This window comes from Hemiscyllium ocellatum, chromosome 22 (assembly GCF_020745735.1).
Source record: "Hemiscyllium ocellatum isolate sHemOce1 chromosome 22, sHemOce1.pat.X.cur, whole genome shotgun sequence".
NCBI lineage: Eukaryota > Metazoa > Chordata > Chondrichthyes > Orectolobiformes > Hemiscylliidae > Hemiscyllium > Hemiscyllium ocellatum.
In genome coordinates this window covers 54,443,434-54,467,897 of record NC_083422.1, presented here as the reverse complement: position 1 = coordinate 54,467,897, position 24,464 = coordinate 54,443,434, and the positions used below count along the sequence as shown (strand labels likewise).

The window sequence follows — 24,464 nt, the reverse complement described above, 5'->3', positions numbered from 1 at the left end:
TTGAGCCACGGGGTGATTGGGTTGGTTGGTTCGGGCGGCCCGGAGGTGTTCTCTGAAGCGTTCCGCAAGTAAGCGGCCTGTCTCACCAATATAGAGGAGGCCACATCGGGTGCAGCGGATACAATAGATGATGTGTGTGGAGGTACAGGTGAACTTGTGGCGGATATGGAAGGATCCCTTGGGGCCTTGGAGGGAAGTGAGTGTGGAGGTGTGGGCGCAAGTTTTACATTTCCTGCGGTTGCAGGGGAAGGTGCCGGGGGTGGAGGTAACCCAACCTCCACCCCCGGCACCTTCCCCTGCAACCGCAGGAAATGTAAAACTTGCGCCCACACCTCCACACTCACTTCCCTCCAAGGCCCCAAGGGATCCTTCCATATCCGCCACAAGTTCACCTGTACCTCCACACACATCATCTATTGTATCCGCTGCACCCGATGTGGCCTCCTCTATATTGGTGAGACAGGCCGCTTACTTGCGGAACGCTTCAGAGAACACCTCCAGGCCGCTCGAACCAACCAACCCAATCACCCCGTGGCTCAACACTTTAACTCCCCCTCCCACTCCACCGAGGACATGCAGGTCCTTGGACTCCTCCACCGGCAGAACACAACTACACGACGGCTGGAGAAGGAGCGCCTCATCTTCCGCCTGGGAACCCTCCAACCACAAGGTATGAATTCAGATTTCTCCAGTTTCCTCATTTCCCCTCCCCCCACCTTGTCTCAGTCGGTTCCCTCAACTCAGCACCGCCCTCCTAACCTGCAATCCTCTTCCTGACCTCTCCGCTCCCCCCCCCCCCACCCACTCCGGCCTATCACCCTCACCTTGACCTCCTTCCACCTATCCCACCTCCATCGCCCCTCCCCCTAGTCCCTCCTCCCTACCTTTTATCTTAGCCTGCTTGGCTCTCTCTCTCTTATTCCTGATGAAGGGCTTATGCTCGAAACGTCGAATTCTCTATTCCTGAGATGCTGCCTGGCCTGCTGTGCTTTGACCAGCAACACATTTGCAGCTGTGATCTCCAGCATCTGCAGACCTCATTTTTTACTTGATAAGTATGTACCTATCAGGCAGGGAGGTAGTTGTCGAGAGAGGGAGCCATGGTTTACTAAAGAAGTTGAAGCTCTTGTCAAGAGGAAGAGGAAAGCTTATGTGAGGATGAGGCATGAGGGCTCTGTTAGGGAGCTTGAGAGTTATAAGTTAGCCAGGAAAGATCTAAAGAGAGGGCTAAGAAGAACTAGGAGGGGACATGAGAAGTTGTTAGCGGATAGGATCAAGGAAAATCCTAAGGCCTTCTATAGGTATATCAGGAATAACAGAATAGCTATAGTAAGATTAGGGCCAATCAAAGATAGTAGTGGAAAGTTGTGTGTGGAATCTGAGGACAATAGGGGAAGAGCTCAATGAATACTTTTCATCAGTATTCAGATTGGAAAAGGGCAATGTTATTGACAATACAGGGATACAGGCTACAGATTAGATGGGATTGCAGTTGACAACGAGGAGGTTTGAGCAATTTTGAAAGATCTGAAAATAGATAAGACCCCTGGACCAGATGGGATTTATCCTCAGATTCTTTGGAAAGCCAAGGAGGAGATTGCATAGCTTTTGGCTTTGACGTTTATGCCATCGTTGTCGACAAGAGTAATGCCAGAAGACTGGAGGATAGCAAATGCTGTTCCCTTGTTTAAGAAGGGGAGTTGGAAAAGGTTATAAGAGATAGGATTTATAATCATCTGGAAAGAAATAATTTGATTAGAGATAGTCAACACAGTTTTGTGACGGATAGGTCATGTCTAACTAACCTTATTGAATTCTTTGACAAGGTGACGAAACAGGTGGATGAGGGTAAAGTGGTTGATGTGGTGTATATGGGCTTCAGTAAGGCGTTTGATCAGGTTCCACACGGTAGGCCATTGCACAAAGTACAGAGTTTCGGGATTGAAGGTGATTTAGCGATTTGGATCAGAAATTTTCTAGCTGAAAGAAGACAGAGGGTGGTGGTTGATGGGAAATGTTTATCCTAGAGCTAAATTACCAGCGGTGTGCCGCAAGAATCTGTTTTAGGGCCACTGTTGTTTGTCATTTTTATAAATGATCTGGATGTGGGAGTAGAAGGATAGATTAGTAACTTTGCAGATGGCACTAAGGTAGGCAGAGTTGTGGATAGTGTCAAAGGATGTTGTGGGTTACAGAGGGACATATAAGATGCAGAGCTGGGCTGAGAGGTGGCAAACGGAGCTTAATGCGGAAAAGTGTGAGATAGTCCACTTTGGAAGAAATAACAGGAATGCAGAACACTGGGCTAATGGTAAAATTCCTGGCAGTGTAGATGAACAGAGAGATCTTGGTGCATCCCTGAAAGTTGCCATCCAGGTTGATAGGGTTGTTAAGAAGGCATATAGTGTGTTGGCATTTATTGCTAGGCGGATTGAGTTTCAGAGCCACGAGGTCATGCTTCAGCTGTTACAAGACACTGGTATGACCGCACCTGGAGTATTGCATACAGTTCTGGTTACCGCATTATAGGAAGGATGTGAAGCTTTGGAAAGGGTTCAGTGGAGATTTACTAGGATGCTGCCTGGTATGGAAGGAAGGTCTTACAAGGAAAGGCCGAGGGAACTGAGGCTGTTTTCATTGGAGAGAAGAAGATTGAGAGGCAGCTTAATCGAGACATATGAGATAATCAGGGGGTTATATAGGGTGGACAGTGAGAGCCTTTTTCCTCGGATGGTGATGGCTATATACGAGGGGACATAGCTTTAAATTTAGGGGTGGTAGATTTAGGACAAATATTAGGGGTAGTTTCTTTACTCAGAGAGTAGTTGGGGGAATGAAGCGACCTGCTTGCTCACCGATGTCAAGGGCATTTACATGGGCATTAGACACACATATGGATAATGATGGAACTGTGTAGGTTAGATGGGTTTCAGATTAATTTCACAGGTCAGCGCAACATCGAGGGCCAAAGGGCCTGTACTGCACTGTAACATTCTATGTTCTATGTATACTGTCTACGTATATCTCAATCAGATCCCCCCCCCCCACCCCCCCAACCTCCTCTGCTCCAAGGAAAACAAACCCAGTCTCTTCTTGTAACTGCGATTTTTCATTCCAGACAACATCCTGGTGAATCTCTTCTGCACCTGATCCAGTGCAATCACAACCTTCCCATAGTGTGGGGACCAGAACAGCACACAGTATTCCAGCCGTGGCCTAGCCAATGTTTTGTAAAGTTTTACATAACAGAAGGTATAGATCCCTCACAGCATTCATCACGCGTGCAATTGGCAAATCTATCTTCAACCATCATTTATTGCATTGCTCTATATGATCCAGCAGTATTTGTGTTTGGAATGGAGGTCGAGGAGTCATCTTCTATGTTAGTCACAGGACAGCCATGTGATTAACAAATTGAGTCATTTACTGAGTAACTTCACCAGGTGAAATAGAGTTATAGAACCATAGACGTGTTGACCTGGAGGCAGGATTATGTGGGATTTGGCAGCTGAGAACTTTGGCACGGTACCAACTTTGTCTTAATTAAGTTCTGAGCGTGAAGGCTCAAACTCTGTCTCCCTGCCCTACTGTCAATTAAAGCCCTTATGTAGTTGATGAATGACCAGTTAATGGTTTTATCCCACCTTAACTGCAATCACTTCAAACTATGGAAGCCAACCTATTTGGTTAACTAATGTGGGAAAGTTTTCAGTTGGGTTTGGGTAGGGTGACATTCAATAGTGCACGATTGAGGAATTGGACATGGTACAGGAGAGTAGCCACTGAGAGTTCACGTTTTCAATTCCCACTTGACTCAACACCCAACCCCAGAAACAGCCACCCACCTGAATCTCTCCTAAGTGACATTTACCTTTCCTGTGGACAGTCCTTCAAGCTGGGAGTCTGGAGGGTATTGTACTGGCAGTAGCCACATCTTCACTGCGGCACTGCTGAGCTCTGATTGGCTGGTAGCTCTTGGCAGCCAGGTTTATTTTGCGTCTGGTCCTTATTCCAGTAGAAAGCCCGGTGGCAGCCAATCAGTTGCCTGATTGTTAGAAGATCTAGTTGGATTTTCCAACTTCATTGGCCTTGGGTTTCCCTCCTCCAAACTCTATGAAAAGAGGATGATCCCGCCTACAGTCTTTACCTTTCCATTACTCTTCCTTCCATTCTGAAAGAGATTGATACATGTTCCATTCATGCTCAGATCCTCTTACATAAAACACTCTAATGGCGATCCTATACATGGGGCTTTGGAGTGAGGTCCAAGAAACTACTCAATGAGCGTCAGAGACCAACAACAGAAACTTGGATTTATATCACACCTTTAATCGAATAAGCATTGCACTACACTTCATAAATCATCATGTGACACCAAATCACTAAAGGAGATATTGGCACACTTAACCAAAAACGTTGTCGAAGAGGGAGGTTTTATGGACTGTCTTAAATAAAGGAGGAGAAGAAAGGGCAAAGGGATTTAAGGACCAGAATTCCAGAACCACAGGTGGGGCACCCCTCAAATGTGAAGCTGCTCAAGAAGTCAGGAGTGCAAACATTTCAGATGACTGTGGGTGAATTACAAAGAAACCTGAAGGCAAGATGATGGAGGGGTTTAAAAATACAGATGTGTACACACACACACACACACACACACACACACACACACACACACACACACACACACACACACACACACACACACACACACACACACACACACACACACCAGGAGAAAGGAATACTGGCTCAATTTCTTCTTAACCAAAGAATGTCGAATCCAGTTGTACTGCTCTGACTGTGTTGAGCTACTGAACATATAATAGGCATCAAAACTGCAACCTCCCTCGTCTGAACAACTCAGAAACAGCACTGAACTTCAGAGAGCACAATCTCACATCAAGCAATTCATTCACAGTTTATAGAGATTAGGATATGATAAGAATATATGGGCATTGGTGAGCTGAGTAGCAATGTTGGGTGAGATGCTTGGCAAGCCTATCCCAATGTAAAGAATAACTCACTGTTCTGTTCTTGCTGAATGTGAGGCAAGTTTCCTGTGGGCAGTGGGGAGTTGTCAATTAAAGGGAATTATTGATGCTAAATGTCTTATTAATGTTGTGACTCACCTTCCTGACATTCAGCTTCCTATCTTACTGAACACACTGAACAAGTAAGACATGAAGAATTCCTTACCTGAAAGTGGCAGCAGATTCCTGATGAATTCAGCTCATCATGGGTTGTGAGGAACCCCCATGTTGCTCAGCAGCAAACAGCATCTCAGGACACGGTCCATGGGCACCAGCCACACGTACTCCTCCTCCATGGGCACTGGCATCAGACATTTGCCAACTCTTCACAATCCTCATGATAATGCCTCTCTGGGCTCCGTCACCCCCCAACAACATGCTGAGGAAGTACAGACCCACACTGCAGGATGCATCAGTAACCAGCTACATGGGCACTCCACACAGGGACAGGCCCCCAGTTCATGGACTGGACCAGGCTGCAACTCAGGGCTGCTTGTTGACTCCCTTAATGCTCTCACTTTGAACCAACTGCCAGCTGGCAGCATCCCTGCCTTGCCATCCCATCCCATGCCTGTTAGTCAGAGCCAAAGGCTATCAGTATTGTCTTATGGACATGCTCTTTATTGCAGCCACACAGAGAGGTTACTTGTCATTAGGGATTTGGCCGGGGCTGGGGGAATGAATGGAAGGAGCTGTTTTTTATGAACAGCACACCGAGACATCGATCTAACACCTACAGCATGTGCCAGCTGGCTGTGCGGCAAACACACCGAACACATGTATTCAAACACAAGGCCCTGTCAGAAAGTGGATGGGAGCCAGCGCTCAGTCCACTCAAGAGAGGGGGTACTGCTGTCTGTAAGGGGGTCCCAGTGCCATCAGTCACAGGCACAATCCATACACAGTCCAGGGGCTGGGCCATGTTGTCCATTTGGACTATTTACAGCCAGGGGATCTGTCCGAGCACAGTCCGGGCAGCGGTCAGTCCTGTACAGCCAGTGTTGGCAATCCAGGGAGTGATGTATCATCAGTGAAGGAGCTGCAAACACAGCGGTCTGGCCCATCATGTGTGAGGGCTGCTTGTCGAACTCAATCAGAGAGCTGCGGACAAGTACACTGTGTCTGTTAATTGTTCAAGAAAGTGTAAAGGGCTGTTTTATAGGCAGCAGGTGATTCAGGGCCAAATGTGTTGAGAGGAGTGAAGGCTAGGGGTCAAAATAGAGGCATTTGTAGAGGTGGTGTCAAGCACGGTGATGAGGAAAATTCTAGAGAGTGTGGGGCAGGAGGAACAGCAATACTAGGCTTCAGCAGGGAATGCTATTGACAGTGACCACAGCTGTGATCCCAACAGGGAGAACATGGAGGAGCAAGCTGGGCATTATTAAGGTAGAATGTCGGAGTTCAGGGGACAGTGAGGACAGAAGGAGGTGAGGATCAATGAGGTGAGTCTCTGAATGGGGGAGAATGGGTGCAAATGGTCCACAGGAGTTGTATGAGGATGCCCAGAAGCAGGGGTATTACATGGCAACCAGGCAGGGACTAACACTGAAAACGTATACCATGAGTTTCATTCCATGCATCACTTCCTATTGTCTAAAAGTGAAATATGTCTGGGACAGTGCCCAGGCTGAGCAGGGTCAGTGTCACGTTGGTGGGTGAATGAGTGGGATCCACATCTCTCTGGCACATTGAAGGGAAAGGGGCAAAATACCTGAAGCAAACTCTAGCTCCATTTTATGTGTAACCATTTCATCAGCTACTTGTAATGCTGGGAGAATAAGCATGATTAAAATTCAAATGCTGGTCAAAGGAAATTTTCAATACACCACTGGGGCTTGCAAATTGAACACTGGCATCTCAATGATGCTGAAGTTAGCAGCAATGATGCACAATGAGGACAATATTGGCCAGAAGTGCAACTTCCATGGGATTGTAGGAAATGGAGATCATCCTCTGTCATTGATGGTCTGTTCTGAATGCAACAAAGAATTGAATGATATGTGTTTGAGATGGGAAGGGATTTGGTGCATAGCAGATACTCTGATCTTAATGGAATGAGCTGGCCTCTCCGCCAATGCAGCTCCTTCATCAAGTTAGCGCCCATGCTGAGGCTGAAGCCAAATGAATGAGAAGACATGGCTCCTGTTATTGGAGCACAGCATGTCACCCTGTGTGGAGGAACGTGTGCAGTCCCCATCAGTAGGCGATGCCACCTCTGACTGAGTCTTGCACACAGACATGGTGGGGGTGGTGGTGGTGGTGGGGGGGGGAAGGCGTGGGATGTTGGTCATTGCTTTCCTCCAGATGTAGGAGAATCTGGTCCAACAGCAAGCCCAGGAGCAGCAGCAGACCGCTGAGGGCCACCCAGCTGAGAGAGTTGGCACAGTACTATGGCCCCTGAGGATTCACAGTAGGAGCAGAGTTTCTCACCCCCAACTCTGGATCAGGAAGCTTCATTGTTGACATAGACTCCGTGCATCCTGGAACAGTGTGATGGAACTGTGGTAGATGCTGGAGGAGGACGTGGAGTCTGTAAGAGTGGGAGGCCATCCTCTCCCAGTGGCTGTGAAGGTGACAGTTGTTCTGAGTCTCTTCTGACTCCTTCTAGGGAATAATGGGTGACCTGTGTGGGATCTCTCAGTCATAAACCCACAGATGAATGAGCACTGAGGGGGCCATGGCACAACATTGCGGGATTCGTTAACAGTAAGGATTCCGTTCGGTTATTGTGCACATGATCTGATGTCACTGTTACCACTTCCTCAAGTTGTGCACCCCTCTACCTTAGCAGCAGCGAGACCTCCTACCTCCAGGAGTATTCTTGTGTACCTGTTATGTTTGAAGGTCCAGGTGCCTTACAAGGCTGATTCCTGGGGTACAAGGGCTGCCCATTGTGACCATGGCTCATGACTCCACTGTGTAATCCTTTAATTAGTGCAGATCACAGTTACAGTGTTGTCCAGGCTTTGAGCATGGCTGTGGTGGAGCATAAGAAAGGCCTGGTGAAGATACAGACTGGTCTGGGGAAGGGACCTCCAGTCCGGACACCATGTGCTGCAGCGTCCCTGTGCTCTACCCAAATGGAACAGGCAACAAGGTGGTGTGGCCGATACCGAGGATCTTCAGGATCAGTCTTTAGAGGAGGAGGACGTGGACACTGAGGAAGATGAGGAGGAAACTCTCCTTGTTTGTGATGGAGCGCAATTGTGTTGAGCACTCCAAAGCAGACAGGACCTGATTGACACTCAGTTCCAGTCAATGATAGCTGAGTCCAGCAGATGTCCCCGAATGTTAAATCGCCTTTGGTCATGGTGCCAAAATTTGGTTTGCATTGTCAGGGTGAACTGCAGCCTCTATTTGTTTTATTTAAGCTCAATTTTGATGGCTGCAAGTAAAAGCTCTTGCTTGGAATTGTCCAAAAGCTTGCCTTTATGTGATTACCCTTACAGGACAAGGATTGTCCAGTGGGAACTAGGGGAAGAGTAATGGTCACTTAGTGATTATACCATGCTAGGCTGTCGCTACAGAAAAGGTTAAACTCTGTGGCCCAGTGATCTCACAGTGACGAATGTGAGAGAATGGGGTTGTACTTGTGAGGGAGTGTCAGCCATGTTGGCTACGTGCCGTGGGCAGTGTGGCTTTGTGGCTGCTGTGGTGACAATGCCATGATATTGCCAGCGAGGGCCAACACTGGATTGCCAACACTTTTCTGGGTGCACAGCTGCCATTCAAAGATGGCACAGTCAGAATTAATGGTCATGATTTGGAGATGCCGGTATTGGACTGGGGTGTACAAAGTTAAAAATCACACCAACATCAGGTTATAGTCCAACAGGTTTATTTGGAAGCACACCAGCTTCGGAGCGTCGCTCCTTTATCAGGTGATTGATGGTGGTCTTTCAATGGATGTCCACAGATTGGCAAGTTGTTCTGATAATGGAATGTGGTAAATTCAGGATAGAAGCGAATGAGAGAGATGTCATGGGGGCAGCATCGGTCATTAATGCTGATCCTAGGCAAGATGATGCCCTGACCATGCATTACTATATCCACCAGAACCACCAGGTGCCTGCCCAGAAAACAGGGCACTGATTTCTCTGAGTGCCACATCCTGGGAAAATGCCAGGAATGGTGCAGTGCAATCTGGATTGCCAGTGCTTGTCCCAGTACATTGGGCTTTAAAACATAGCACAGCCGCAAGGTGACACTAGTCTTTCAGTGGCAAGTGGTTAAGGGAATGATGTCTGGAAAGATGGCTTAGACTTGGACAAGAGGTAGTTAATGAGGTGAGTTTGGAAAGGTATGCCAAGAAATCTCACTGGAATGCTGGAAAGACCTCCAAAGAACCCAACGCAACTCTCCCTTAGCTAAAAACAAATAAGATTTGTCTATTTTCCTACAGACAATGTTACAATGTAAGTGATCAAGCTTTGGTGAACAGTGTAGTTTATCTCCATGGTGGGGATTGGACACTCTAAATGTTGGGTCCCCTTTATATGAAAGCATTTCTTGTTTGTCCTGCATCATGCTGATAGGAAGATAGACTGTCCAGTCTTCTCCCTGTATCAATAATATGTTTGAAACAATGAGGGCCTGGGATATGCTCAATGACAATTCTCCTTTATTTCCATCATTTATTTGGGAAGGTGCCTGCCCTCCATTAGTTTCTCATGCCTCCCACAGATAAAGAATGTCATTAAAAATAAAATCACTCATCTTTGCCCATCTTGGAGAGCATTTTCCTCTTAACAATTGAAAGTCTAATAATCTGAATAAGGTCAAACAAAAGTTCGCTGGATTAAATCCTGGGATGAGAGAATAGTGTTCTGAGAAGGAGGGACTGACCAGAATGGACCAATAGTCTCTGCCATTCAGAAGAATCAGAGATGATTTCATTGAAACTTATGTCAATCTTAGAAGGCTTGTCAGGGTGGATGCTGAGAGGTTGTTTCCCCTGGGCAGAGACTCCTCCAGAACTAAGGGGAATTGTCTTACATTAAAGGAGAAAGTGAGGACTGCAGATGCTGGAGATCAGAGTCGAGAGTGTGGTGCTAGAAAAGCACAGCAGGTCAGGCAGCATCTGAAGGGCAGGTTCTCCTGATCCTCAGATGCTGCCTGACCTGCTGTGCTTTTCCAGCACCACAAGCTTGACTCACGTTAAAGAATCAGAAATTTCTGACTGAAGTAAGGAAAAATGCCTTCATTTAGAGGGTTCAAGTCTTTAGAAGTCTGTCATCCTGTCCAGTTATTGAATATATTCAAGACTAAGGATGCGTTTACACTAATGTAATCTCAGCATGTGAAGAACAGATATGAACTTGCTGAGGTTGAAGATAAACTATGAACTTGTTAAATCATAGAATCCCTACAGTGTGCAAACAGGCCATTCGGCCCAACAAGTCCACACCGACCCTCCAAAGAGTAACCCACCCAGACCAATTCCCCAACTCTACTACTGTACAGTTCCTCTGACTAATGCACTTAACCTTCACATCCCTGAACACTACGGGCAATTTAGCATGGCCAATTCACCTAACCTGAACACTTTTGGATTGTGGGAGAAAACAGGAGCACCCAGAGGAAACCCACGCAGACACGGGGAGAATGAGCAAACTCCACACAGAATGTCACCCGAGGCTGGAATCGAATCACTGTGAGACAGCAGTACTAACCACTGAGCTACTATGCCACCTGGTGATATGTTATAGCCATTTGACCTACTCTTGCTTCCCTTTCATACACTCATATGAAGGTCATCCTGCTGATTTGTGTTTCCTGGTCAATTTCCATTGCTTACCCATGGAAATAATGAACAGTCTTCAATCTGTGCTCAAGGCATCAGACTGCGAACACAGTAGTCTAAGCAATGAAAGTTATAATTCATGCCACACTCCTCAATATTCCTGCACAGCATAGTGCCAGCTTAGCTCACTTGGAAACATTGTCACCTTTAGGTCACAAGGTTATGGATTCAAGCCACAGTCTAGCACTTGAGCACGTTTGTCAGATAATGCTGGAGGACTGGTAGTGTTGTCCTTCAAACGAAATGCTAAACTGAGGCCCCATCCAACTGTTTCCAATGTCTGGAGACCATCTCAAGGTTTGACGTGAAGAGCAGGAAGGTCACCTGGTGAACCATACTTCCAATCAAATGTTGATCAAAATTTGTTTAATCCATTACATGGCACTCTCGAGGTAAAGTACTTTACAGCCTCCTTTGTATAGTGGAAAAACACAACAGCCACATTGGAAGATACATTAAATTGAGGATCTAACTGTCCCTTGCTTGTTGTAGCACTGTTTGAATAGTAGGTGTGTTTTCCTTGTGACCTAAACAATAGTTATTTCTCTTTTTATTATTCACTCATGGAACTCATGGCTGGGTCACTACTTATTGCTCATTCATTGATGCCCAGAGGGCAGTTGAGAGTCAACCACTTTGTTATGTGTCTGGAGTCACATGTAGGCCAGACCAGGTAAGGATGACCCACTTTGGTCCCTAAAGGATATTCGTTAACCAGACAGGTTTTTCTGACAATTGACAATGGTTTCATGGTCACTATTAGACCCCTAATTCCAAATTCTTTTTATTGAATTCAAAATCTACCATCTGCTACAGCAGAATTTGAACTCAGGTACACAGAACATTAACTGAGTTTCTGGATTAATAATCTAGTGATAATACCATTAGGCCATTGCCGTTCCATTAAAAAATGCCTGCTCATCCAAAATCAATTATTTCTGTATGTGGTACCTTACCTTATCCTGCATTGCTGTTGTGATTAAGATTTTAAAAAGGTACTTCACTAGCCTTGAAGGGTTTTGTGATATCCTGAGATGGTGTAAGGAGCTGTATAAATACACATCATCTTCTCTCATTTATACTAAATACTGAACTAGGGCTTGACTGCAAAGCTTTCTAGCTCAGATCATTTAGACACTCAGTAGCAATCCTTTCAATGTTCTCTGGAATAGAAAGCCAGGAGGTTGTTTTTAAAAAAAAATCCTAATCAGTGGCAGACTTGCTATACCAGATATTCCACCAGTAACATGCCCCGTCAAAAACACACAATGCCCTTTCAAAACAAAAGTAGCCATGCAGATTATTCACTAAGGTGATAATTTTTGGACTGACTGTTTTTCCTTTTTCTATTTTCATTTTATAGTCTGTGTGCAGGCAGTACACCACCCTCAAAGAATGAAATTGTAAACCTTTACTGTCTCTGCATTGATTATAACATTCTTGTACTGGCCTGCCTAGTGACGCTGTAATTATAACGCATTCATGCTGTTAACTGCAATTTAAGGAGCCAACTTGTTCTCCTAGCTAGCTGCATTAATCCCTGCAATCTTCTTTCTCAAAGCTTTTGAAGAGTTCTTTAAATTATATTTCTGTAATCACACTTGGTTTTTTTTTCATTAAAACTAAAACATCTAACTTTATGTATACAGAAATAATGACGTGTTGCCTTGCAGGAATCAGCTGGGGCTCATTGTTCAATGGTGATCACATCAATTGCGGTGAGACAGAGTAGCTACCTTTCACAAAATCAAAAATTGAGATCCTGTTAGAATTTCACTGTGCTCTCAATTTTCTCCTGATCATACCTAAAGACGTTGACTTCTGCTGGCCTTGACAGTCTCTTTTGCTATCTCATCCAAGTTGCAATCCATCATCTGCGAGCCTGACCAGGCAGCAGCTGGCAACTATTTGACTGGAGGAGTCATCACAGTGAAGTCAAATTGTATTCTCATCTGAATCCCAGCAGTTGTTTGAGGTGTGAAATAATAACGTTGTGATCTGTGAAGTGTCTGTCTATCTCTTTTGTGAGTTTGTATTAGTTTATGGGAACATTGCAATCATTAAATCATTAAATTGTAGGGCTGTTTTGCAATTGTTTTCCTCCTTGCTACCAATGTGCACCCTCACCATTCCCTCCTCCCAAATAGGAATGACAACAAAAAGTTTTTGTATTGATTGGGGCTCTAGCAACAAGGTTAAGAAAGCTACAATTGCACCATCCTCAGAGGAGAAGGAAGATTCCAGCCCAAAGTTACAGACAGGTTCAGCAAGCTGCAAATATGGTGGACATCATTTAGCATAAGCTGAAAGTTACAAATGAAACCAGGAAAATTAGATGTAATTTTGTGTTCTTATCTGGTCTGACATTCCAAGCCTCATGCTAAAGCATTGCTGCAATGCCAGAGTTGTCAGCTTTCTAATGGGTCATTAGATGAAGGTGGCAATAAGATCAGGTTTGAAGGAGAATAAGAGAGTTGTCCTTTGTGTCTTGCAGATATTTATGCCTCAGTCAACAACTCTGGAACAGATAAACTGGTCGCTTATCAAATTGCTATTTATGGGAGGTTACTCTGCACATATTAGAATCATAGAGTCATAGAGATGTATAACATGGAAACAGACCTTCCAGTTCAACTTGTCCACACTGACCAGATATCCTAAATTAATCTAGTCCCATTTACCAGCAGTTGGCCCATATCCCTCTAAACCCTTCCCATTCTATACCCATCCAGATGCTTTTTAAATGTTGTAATTGTAACAGCCTCCATTACTTCCTCTTGCAGCTCATTCCATACATGAACCATCTTCTGTGTGAAAACGTTGTTCCTCAGGTCCCTTTTAAATCTTTCCCCTCTCACTTTAACATATGCCCTCTAGTTTTCGACTCCCCTACCCTGGGGAAAAGACCTTGTCTATTCACCCTATCCATGCCCCTCATGAATTCATAAACATCTATAAGGCCACCCCTCAGCCTCCAATGCTCCAGGGAAAATAGTTACAGCCTCTCCCTATAGCTCAAACCCTGGCAACATCCTTGTAATTTCTGAACCCTTTCACATTTCACAACATCCTTCCCATAGGAGGGAGATGAGCTGCCACATCTCCCTATAATGCAACAGTACCTTCCATAACATCTCATTGGTTGTAAAGCAATTTGGGACATGTCGTGGTCTTGGAAGTGCATAATATAGATTCAAATTCCAAATAGAGCTTTAGGACCTTGTTGGGTTGTTTAGTTAATTGGCTAGAACCTGGTGCAGAACGAAACCAAAGTGCGGGTTCAATTCTTGTCATGTACAGTATGGCTATTCATGGAGGCCTGCTTCTTCACACAATCCTATGTTTGATGTGGAGCAGTGTCCCTCACCTATACAATGACTTGTCTCTAACAGAGAGCACACCATGGCTTTGAGATCTTTGCAGGAAAATGCAAATGTTGAGCACATTTAAGAGTAAAGTCACCACAGTCCTATTGAACAACAGGGCTGCTCTCTCATTAGAAAGAGCTGACTGGTGGTGGTTTAACCTGAGGGTTACCATGTCTCAGGCGAGGGAAGAGGTTGAGAAGGAGAGTCCCCTCATGGTAACCTCAGCTGGTGCAGGAATTGAACCCACACTGCTGGTGCTATTCCTTATCACAAAACAGCATCCACCTAACTGACCCCCCCCCCCCCCAACTACTGATGCCTATGGAGGGTTCCATAGTCAAATTGTTTTTAGGTTTGCATGTGAAGAGTGGATTTTAGTGGAGGTGTAAGCAGAAGAGATGCCAACGCTGCAAGAACAATCTCTTCAACTGGGGAGAGGGTTAAAATAAGACTAATTTCACAATGATGCTTTTACACACCCATTTTTTTGGTGAAATAATTCCATAATGAAACATTTAGCAGTGCAGCACTCTCCATTTTTATGTTCATTATCTACAAACTTGGCATGTTTTTCAGCAACTCACAAATAAACATTTAATACAGTGCTTGCCTTTGTTGGAGAATTATCTAGAAGCTCGATATAAAACTAATCTTTTGTTTGGAATTAAACCGTGACCGTAAGAGATACATCAAGCCAACTGTTACATTGTTGACTTCCAGCAAGATGCAATATTTAAAAGAATCTAGGATTACGAGCTCTACAGTGCAGTGAGTAATCACATATAGATTACACCAGCATTTACACAAATATCGCAACTTGTGAAGAAACAAGATTGCTTGCCCAGGCCTTGATTCCAAACAAGAAGACATTTATAAAGGTACATTTTTTTGAACACATCAAAACCTTATCAGACATATCTTGTTGAAACTTGAGGGAAAAGAAACAGAGAGATTGCAGAAGAATTGCATCAGGTGATGAGGTTAAAAGAATCTGCGAGAGTAAAGGTTCAATTATGTCACAGACCCCCAGTGCTAGTACATTCCATCACTGTACTCTCCTCACATCAACAATCTCCTTCAAATTAAGTTAGTTTTGCCTCAATCTGGTAAAAGATCAAGGAATGAATTTTCATTCATATAGCACCAAGTATAGTCTTTGGACCTCCCAGAACATTTTATAAGCAATGAATGTTTGAAGTGTTGTCACTGTTATAATGTAAAAAAAATGCAGCAGTTAATTTGCACACAAATTTCCCAAAAAGAGCAATGAAATAAATAATGGTAATAGGTAAACAGATAATAAATAGTGAAATAAATAGCCAAAATTAGTGATGTTGATTAAAGATAGATATTTGTCCACGCTCCAGGAAGAGCTTCCTGATCTTCTTCAAAATAGTGCCATGGGATCTTCAGAGAGCAGATGGGATTGAGACAAGGACTGGTATTTCCAAAAGACACTGCATCTGATAGTACAGCACTCACTCAGTTCTTCACTGGAATGTCAGCCTTGATTTTGCACTCTAGGTTCTGGAGTATGATTTGAACCCATGACCTATTAGGTTCCAAGGCAAGAGTGCTACCTGATGAACACATGACTGGTAGAGTGAGGCTCTCTTTCGTATTAGCAACGCTGGTTACAAGGGACAAAGAATAACCAACAGCAACACTGAAAGTATTTAAGAAATGTTGCTTGTCCTTGTGAGCATCAAAGCATTACCCCTGAGACAGCTCCCAATGGAAATTGTTTTGCTTTATTTACACTATCAAAATATCTTTATTATACCTCACTTTCAATTTCAAAACTTTTGACAAAAAAAAATCCATTCTGCACACAGAACTGAGTTTTCTCATCCGTGGGACCATTCTAGTAAATCGTTTCTACTTCTCCAAGGCCTTGACATCCTTCCTAAAGGGTGGTGCCCAGAATGGAACTCAATACTCCAGCTGAGAGCGAATTGTAGTTCCTCATTCAAGAAATAATTTCTGATCTGCACCTTCCAAAGTGCATTAAATGGAAGGTAGGAGAGGATTTATTTTGCAACAGATTGACTTTATTAAATATTAACCCAAGTTGAGAATTGTCTACCACAGGAGGTCAAAGGGTTTGTTTATTCAGAAAACTGTGGAGTCCAGATTCTATGTCACCATGGGGAATTCGCTCTGAATTGATCTCTAGCTTTCAATCTCCAGTGTTAGTATTATGAGTCCTATTCCTCTCTTCTGGCTCTTCCTCATCTGTCCAGCCACCACCGGCAATGTAATCCACTGCCAAACTCAGAAACCAGCACGCTACACTCTCCATTTCCTGGCAGAGTGGAACAGCTTTTCTTTTCCAAAGCAATATCCAATGTACAGACCTCCAGCCCAGTGGTCAATGCTTTTCGGTGAGTCCTGGTTTTTTTGTTGTATTCTTGATCTAAACATCCCTCAGTTTGCTGGGACAATGAAACTCTTACTGCAGAAACCAAGTGATTTGTGTCAATCCAATCAGTCAATGATGAATGAAAAGGACTTGAAAAGAGAACCATATTTTCTCTGAATCCACTAGACGTTTTTCGAGTGAGTGTCTGCCTTTACAATGGCAAGGTTTGGGTGAGTCACCTCACTGAACTCCATAGTATGGCTGTCTGCTTTATTCATTCAGGCCAAAAGGGAAGTGCCCAAAGCCCTTGCATACACCAGACATGGGTATGGCTGCCCGTCCCTAATACCTGTTGAAGCCTCTTTGAAAATTTGAGATTTCCTAAAAGCAAACAGTGGCATCTGGAAAACCTGACTCCCCATTCCAAAGGGACCGACATGTTGGAACATGAGTTCAAATTGTATTAATTCAATGTGAGTTTAACTTGGGGCGGCACAGTGCCTCAGTGGTTAAGCCTGCTGCCTCACAGCGCCAGGGACATCAGTTCGATCTCACCCTCAGGCGACTGTTTGTGTGGAGTTTGCACATTCTTCCCGTGTCTGCGTGGGATTCCTCTGGGTGCTCTAGTTTCCTCCCACAGTCCAAAGATGTGCAGGTTAGGTGGATTGGCCACGCTAAATTGCCCCTAGTGTCCAGGATGTACAGGCTGGGTAGGTTAGCTTTGGGAAATACAGGATTACGGTGGTGGGCTGAGTCTGCTCGAGTCTTCGGAGGATTGGCGTGGACTTGATGGACTGAATGGCCTGCTTCCACGCTGTAGGGATGCTATGAAGTAAAACCTTGTTGTCAGTAAAATGACCACGAAACTGTTGGATCAGTCTCAATGATTCAAAAATGTGTTGCTGGGAACCAAAATGTTGTCCTCAACAAAATGCACTCCAGTCTCATACTGATACTGCTTTCTGAAGTGTACTAGCAAACCACTCAGTTAAACAAGACCAATAACAGTGGCTGATGAACAAGGCTCTATACCTCCATGTGCAATGAAGGGTGGGCATTAAAAAGCTGGCCCTTTCAGGAATACCCACTTTCTAAAAAGGATTGTTTAAAAAAAAGGAACATTGTAATTAAAAAGCATTGAGAGCAACAATGTAAATACCACATCATGGCAAATCAGAAACATGGTTGTGTAGTGTAATGCCACTTTGAATTTAATAACTAGATTAGATTCGATTACTTACAGTGTGGAAACAGGCCCTTCAGCCCAACAAGTCAACACCGACCCACCAAAGCGCACCCAACCAGACCCATTCCCCTACATTTATCCCTGCATCTAACACTACAGACAATTTAGCATGGTCAATTCACCTAACTTGCACATTTTTGGACTGTGGGAGGAAACCGGAGCACCCAGAAGAAATCCACACAGAACGGGGAGAATGTGCAAACTCCACACAGTCAGTCGCCTGAGGCAGGAATTGAACTTGGGTCTCTGGTGCTGTGAGGCGGCAGTGCTAACCACTGAGCCACCGTGCCACCCACTACAAGTATACATTCTTCTTTGATAACACCATAATGTTTCAAAGTCTTTACTATTTGTGTCTGTGGTATACTCAAGCCTCAGTGGTTCTGAAAATTAAATGACTCAAATCAAACTGTTTACACTTTGGGAAACTCTGCCGTGACAATTTACTTAGAAAAAGAGATTAGGAAATTGTACTGAAAAAAAATGTTAGTCATCCTTTATTGTGAATTGTTGTTAAGTCACCCAATTAAATAAAGGAATGCATTGTATTAGTGGGATTTGAAAAGAATGGCATCATGAGAAGAGATGGAAACAGATACCGTTCTCAGGATTAAATAACATGAAGAAATGCCAGCTAATTGTTTTGATTTTATAGGTATGGTGACAGTTTGAGGTGCTGATGCTGAGCTCCACTGTGGTTGATGTCAAGGGGTAAATACTGAAGAATCACAATGAGAGGCCTTTCGAATGCATGATGCCAAATCTACAAACTCTCCCATGTTGCTTCATTCTTGACATTTTGTTCTTGCAGGTTGTGTCCATAACTATGACTTCACTCTGTGGGCCGAAGGGGCCATGGCATCCTCTGGCATTAAGATGTTTGCAGAGGATGGAAAGCATGGTCTTCTGCTGGAAGAAGTGAACGCTACACAGGGGTCTGTGCAGAGCTGCTTTCACAGTAATCCTATCACAGCAGGAGAAGGGAATTCCACCACTGCGTTCACTATCACTCCCTCACACCCTCTTGTAAGTTACAAAGCTGTTTTTTTTTTCACTTGTCACACATTTTCATACCTCTTTAGGGAGATGGTGTACAGTTTAGCCCCTCTTCACTTTTCAACAATTCTCCTACAGTTTTTAAAGAAGTGAATCTTGCTGGAGAATGGCCAATGGATGCAATATCATTAGCAACATCTGGTGGCCAGTCCTCATCCATGAGGCCTGACTGTAAGGCACTCAAGAACTCCACAGCCAATAGTTTTAATGAACAAAACAAAGAATCTACTTCATTAAGAGCTCATCTTCTGATCAAATTGGAGTCTCAAGCACAGCTTCAGGGTTTCTGCAAGGTATTCCGATCCTCAAGGAGCCCCACAACTCTGGGAACTGCAACGTCAATGTTGATGCCGAAATGAGTGAAAATTCTAACTCCCTGCAAGTATACTTTGTATTTGATTGACATGGAAGCATGTCTGGGAGGATACGCTGACATACCTAAACCCAGAAAACACGGACATAGATTAGATTAGATTGTTTACAGTGTGGAAACAGGCCCTTCGACCCACACTGAGAAACTCACCCAAACCCATTCCTCTACCCTATATTTACTCCTGACTAACATATCTAATACTGTGGACAATTTAGCACGGCCAATTCACTAGACCTGTAGGTTAGGACAGGTCAAAGTTTAGAGTCATTCATAACCTTTGCTGCCCTGTCTCACCCCATACCATCACTTCCATGAGCAGCAATGGCCCTGTCCTTTTAAATATATTCATGCTTGTTTTCAAATTCCTCCATGGTCTTGCACCTCACTGTCTCTGTAATGTTGTCCAACCCTCTGAGATCTCTATGCAAGTCCTCCTCTGGCCTCTTATGCCTTCGCTATTTTCAACATTACAGCAATGACAGCTGTGTGATTGAATAACTTCCTGCTGCCTTTTTGCCCTCAATAACCCGATCTCTCCCCAGGTGAGGAACTTGGATTTCACAAGCAGCTGCCATTCCCAAGAAACTTCCCTCTGGAACTAACCTCTAAATGACCTTGGGATATCCTTAATTAGGCTAGCTCCCCACAAGAATTCCCCAAACCAAGGCCAGCATAGGGCAAATGTGATTAAATTAGATTTGTGTCTCAGCTTTTAAGTATCACAAATATCCTCCAAACGGCCAACCTGTGATGATGTCACAGAAGATCAGTTAGATTATTAAAGTGTTATTAGCAAATTGTCAAAGATGGCAGAGTATATTGAGAAATTGTTTGAAAAGCAGTACGGATCATTGGCTTTATAAATGGAGGCATAAGAATACTGAAGCAAGAAAATTATGAACATTTATAAAGTTTATTATTTGTTTGTTGAATTTATTTGTTCATCCTCAAATAGAATTTTGTGTCCAATTATGGACACCACATTTCATAAGAAGTGAATGTCTTGGAGAGAGCACAAAAAAGATTTACAAGAATGGTTTCAGGGGTGAGGACTTCAGCTGAGTGCTGGATTGGAGAAACTGGTATCATTCTTCCTAAGGAAGGCCAGAGTGAGAGGAGATTTGATCAGATTGTCTGAAATCATAAGATGTTCAGGCAGAGTAAATAGAGAGAAATTGTTTCAATTGGAGGAAAGGTTGAGAACCAAACAGTCATCCATTGGATGTGAATTCTACAAAAAGAGGAGGGGAAAGCGATATGGTTTCCCTCAGGGACAAGTTAGGTTAGGTTTTGGAGAGCACAGCTTGAGATCATGATGGAGATGGGTTCAAGGGAACTTTTAAAAGAGAATTAGACAACCAACTGAAACAAGTAATTGTTCAAAGTTACAAAAAAAGCACTTGTAGTAGATTAAACTTGCAAGTATTCTTGCAGAGAGCCAGCGGGATACAATGGACTGATGGCTTCCTTTCTGTGCTCAGATCATTCCATAATTCTATATTCATTCTTATTCTTTATTGCGACATTAGCATCATGGGCAAGGTCAATATTTTTTGCCCATCCCTACATGTCCTTGAGAATATGGTGGTGACCCAACTTCTTAAACTGCTGCAGTCCAAGTGGTGTAGGTACTCCCACAGCTTTGCTGGTCCATTTTGATCCAGGGTCAGTGAAAGAACAGTGAAAGTGTGGAAAACAGTTGGTGTGGGGCTTAGAGGGAACTTGCAGTTAGTGCTACTCCCATGCTCCTTTTCTTTGGTGGTAAAGGCTGCAGTTCCTTGGAGGGCTGGTTTGCCATGTTGAATAGCACTAGCCGCATGGATTCAGTTTCTGCACTGGCTGAGATTACCATGCAGGACTCTTCTTCTTAGCCTCCCATCCTCACCTGAGGTGTGGTGACTCTTAGGCTAAAGTACCATCAGTCATCTCTCTCTAATTAGACAGTAGAACTCTGAAGACTTCACCTCAGAGGTTGCAGGTTTGGAAAGTGTTGTTGAAGGAACCTTGGTAAGTTACTGTAGTGCATCTTGTTACACACACTGCTGCCATTATTTGTTTGCGGTGGAGGGAGTAAATACTTCGGTAAGTGGTTGGGGTTTGAGCTAGCATTTAGCCTGGACGCTGTTGAGCATCATGAGTATAGTTGGGGTTATTCTCATCCAGGAAGGACAAGATTACAGCCCTGGGTTCTACCTCACAGCTGGTGGGTAGCTTTTGAAATATAAAAGATGAGTTATTCACTCTGATTTTGCAATATTTATATGGTTGGTCTCTTGAATTTCTGTTCAATGGTAGGATGTTGATAGTGAGAGAAATTCAGTGATGGTAAGATTATTAGACATAGGAGCAGGCCTAGGATTGTCAATCCATTGATTCTGCTCTGCCAAATGTTATTGAATGGCAAAGAAAGATTCTCTTTTGCTAGTGATGCTCATGGCCAGGCGTGTGTGTGGCTTGAATGACCTATGCCACTTATTAGCCCCAGGCACAATGTTGTCCAAGCTTTGCTTTGGTATAGATGCAGATTGCTTCAGTGTCTGAGAAGCTGCTCATCATATTGAATGTTAAACCTTCCACACAGCACAAATGTGGACTTGTTGTTATACTTTACTTGACAGATAAACACAGAATCGAATGCTCTTAGACTAACATCTTGAGTGGGGGTGGAGCTGTAAGTTTAGTCTCTGTGATGTGGCAGTCGGCCATCTTGAATGTGGTCTTACACTTTCTACAAACAAGGAGATAAAACGGGAGAAAGAACCAATAATAATTTTTTTACCTACACTGGCATGTTTGAAATGTCAGAAAAATGTGCCAATTTAGCAAAAGTCGAAAGACAATGAACTCCATAGATGCACTGTGTCTGCATTTTCTCACGAGTCTGCTGTGGAATTAGGAAGGGTATTTATGAGATGAATGACCTGGTTCAAAGGTTATGGTTTTATCATAAGATTGAGGTGAGGTCACATAACTCAGGAGTACTTACCACAAACATCATCTGATAAGAAGCTTCAAGTCAACTGTAGTCTTGTTCTTGTCCTTGATATTTTTCTGTTATTCAAGGTAAGAAATATGTCAGTATTCGAAGTGAACACTTCCCACATTTTGCATCTAGGATCACTAGTAAGCATATTTTTGTCACAGACTTGACATAGTTTTGACCAGCACTTGACATGCACACAAAGGTAAATTTTGTCAGGTCTGATGCCACTGATAAGGACCCACGCGTGTCAGTCTTGTAACTTCCTAGCTGGCTGGAAAGTTACAGAAAGTGTGTAAGGCTCAAACGGCAGCCTCACTATCTTTAGCTGCCAATGCATTCATTTTTTAATTTCTCAGTGGCTGTGGGGTTCTGCCTGTGGAGAATAAAACAGAGAAACTCAATGCAGTTCCCTGTAAATTTCATTGTCCTGGGTTATCGATTTACTTGTACCATCAACTATAGGTGCTACTTAAAAGAAACATTGCTGTTTTGTGCAGTTCAATGCCTACAAGCTTACTTTTACAGACCAATTCAAAATTTTTTTTTTGCCTTACTAACATCTCCCTGTACAATGTAAACAGAAGGATGTTTGAAGCAGGAGGGAAACAGAAAAACAGGAAGATACAGATAGACCACAGATGTTGCTGAAAAGGCTTGCCTGATAGTATTCTAAGTGCATCAGCCAACAGAAGTTGCCCAGAATCTCCCTTAACAATTCAGATAGTGAATAAAGGGGACCAACAATAAGTTGACGTGTTCAAACCAACCTCTACTTCAACAACTTCTATTTATATGGCACTCTTAACATACACTTTCCAGACTGCTATCAAACAATATTTAATTCTGAACCACATAAGTAGATATTAGACAGCTGTTAAAGAATAAGCTGTCAGGAGAGAGGGTGGGAGAGGTTGAGTGGTTTAGCCAGGCAATGCAGAGCTGATGCTATTGGCTGCAATTCCTGCCCAGGTTTTTAAGCTCTGCAACTGCCTCCCTAAATCTGCTCACAGTGATGCTGGTTGAGGAATAAATCTTGGCTGGAACCCAAGGGCAGTCAGTTCTTCTTTGAAAGAATGCCTTTGGCATCTCTTACATCAAGCTGAGAGGGTAGGCAGGGCTCCTGTTTAAATTCTCATCCAAAAGATGGCACTCCCTCAGAACTGTACTGAAGGGTCCACTTGTATTCTGTGCTTGAGTCTTTGGAGCAAGACTGAATCCATAACCTTCTGATTCTGAGGTGAGTCACACTCACTGATCTGTGCAAGTTTTTAACCTTAAAAACATGGTTATGTTTGTGGAAAGAAAACTGCATTTAAATAGCCTCTTTCATAAACCTAGGATATCCCAAACAGCTTTATAGCGAGTAAAGTAGGGTGGCACAGTGGCTCAGGGTGGCATGGTGGCTCAGTGGTTAGCACTGCTGCCTCACAGCATCAGGGTCCCAGGTTTGATTCCAGCCTCGGGCAACTGTCCGTGTGGAGTTTGCACATTCTCCCTGTGTCTGTGTGGGTTTCCTCCGGGTGCTCCGGTTTCCTCCCACAGTTCAAAAATGTGCAGGTCAGGCGAATTGACCTTGCTAAATTGCCCAGAGTGTTAGATGCTTTATTCAGAGGGAAAATGGGTCTAGGTGGGTTAATCTTTGGAGGGGCAGTGTGGACTGGTTGGGCTGAAGGGCTTGTTTCCACACTGTAAGGAATCTAATGTAAGTACTTTGAAAGAATCGTCACTGCTGTGATAGAGAAAATGCTGTTCAGTTTACATGATGTTCTTTAATTTATCACTCCTGTGGGAACATCAAATAGAGTCATAGAGTTACACAGCATGGAAACTGACCCACCGGTCCAACTCGTCCATGCTGACCAGATATCCGAAACAGATCTAGTCCCGTTTGTCAGCATTGAGAAAGAGAGAGAGTGAGAGAGGGACAGAAAGAGAGAATGAGAGAAAGAGGCAGAGAGAGGGTGAGAGAGAGAGAAAGCTGCACCAAGATTTAACATTTTTACTAATTTCTCCTAATCTTCAACATCAATCAAATATCAGAATATATATAGGGAGCAGAATTATTGAGATCAGATATGAAACTAGCCAACTGCTGAAAGCCAGTCCCTTTAAACTGTCCCATTCATTCTGTTATCCAGGCCAGGTTTTTCTATTGATTGTTCCCACTTGTTCAGAAATTTCTTGAATTTGTTTTATTTTAATGAAAAAAGGAAAGTTAGCTGGTTAATCTCCCCATCTCCTTT

General features: G+C 43.8%; 1 protein-coding gene across 1 annotated transcript in view; it reads left to right on the top strand.

The window, feature by feature from the left end:
* Nucleotides 1-16,401: 16,401 nt before the first annotated feature.
* The window catches only part of LOC132826171 (spondin-2-like), a 35,456-nt gene continuing 27,393 nt past the window's right edge, over nucleotides 16,402-24,464 (top strand). The window contains exons 1-2 of the mRNA XM_060841814.1: nucleotides 16,402-16,585; nucleotides 18,621-18,835. Of these exons, the coding sequence (XP_060697797.1) occupies nucleotides 16,402-16,585; nucleotides 18,621-18,835 (399 nt within the window). The remainder of the gene's footprint in view (nucleotides 16,586-18,620; nucleotides 18,836-24,464) is intronic.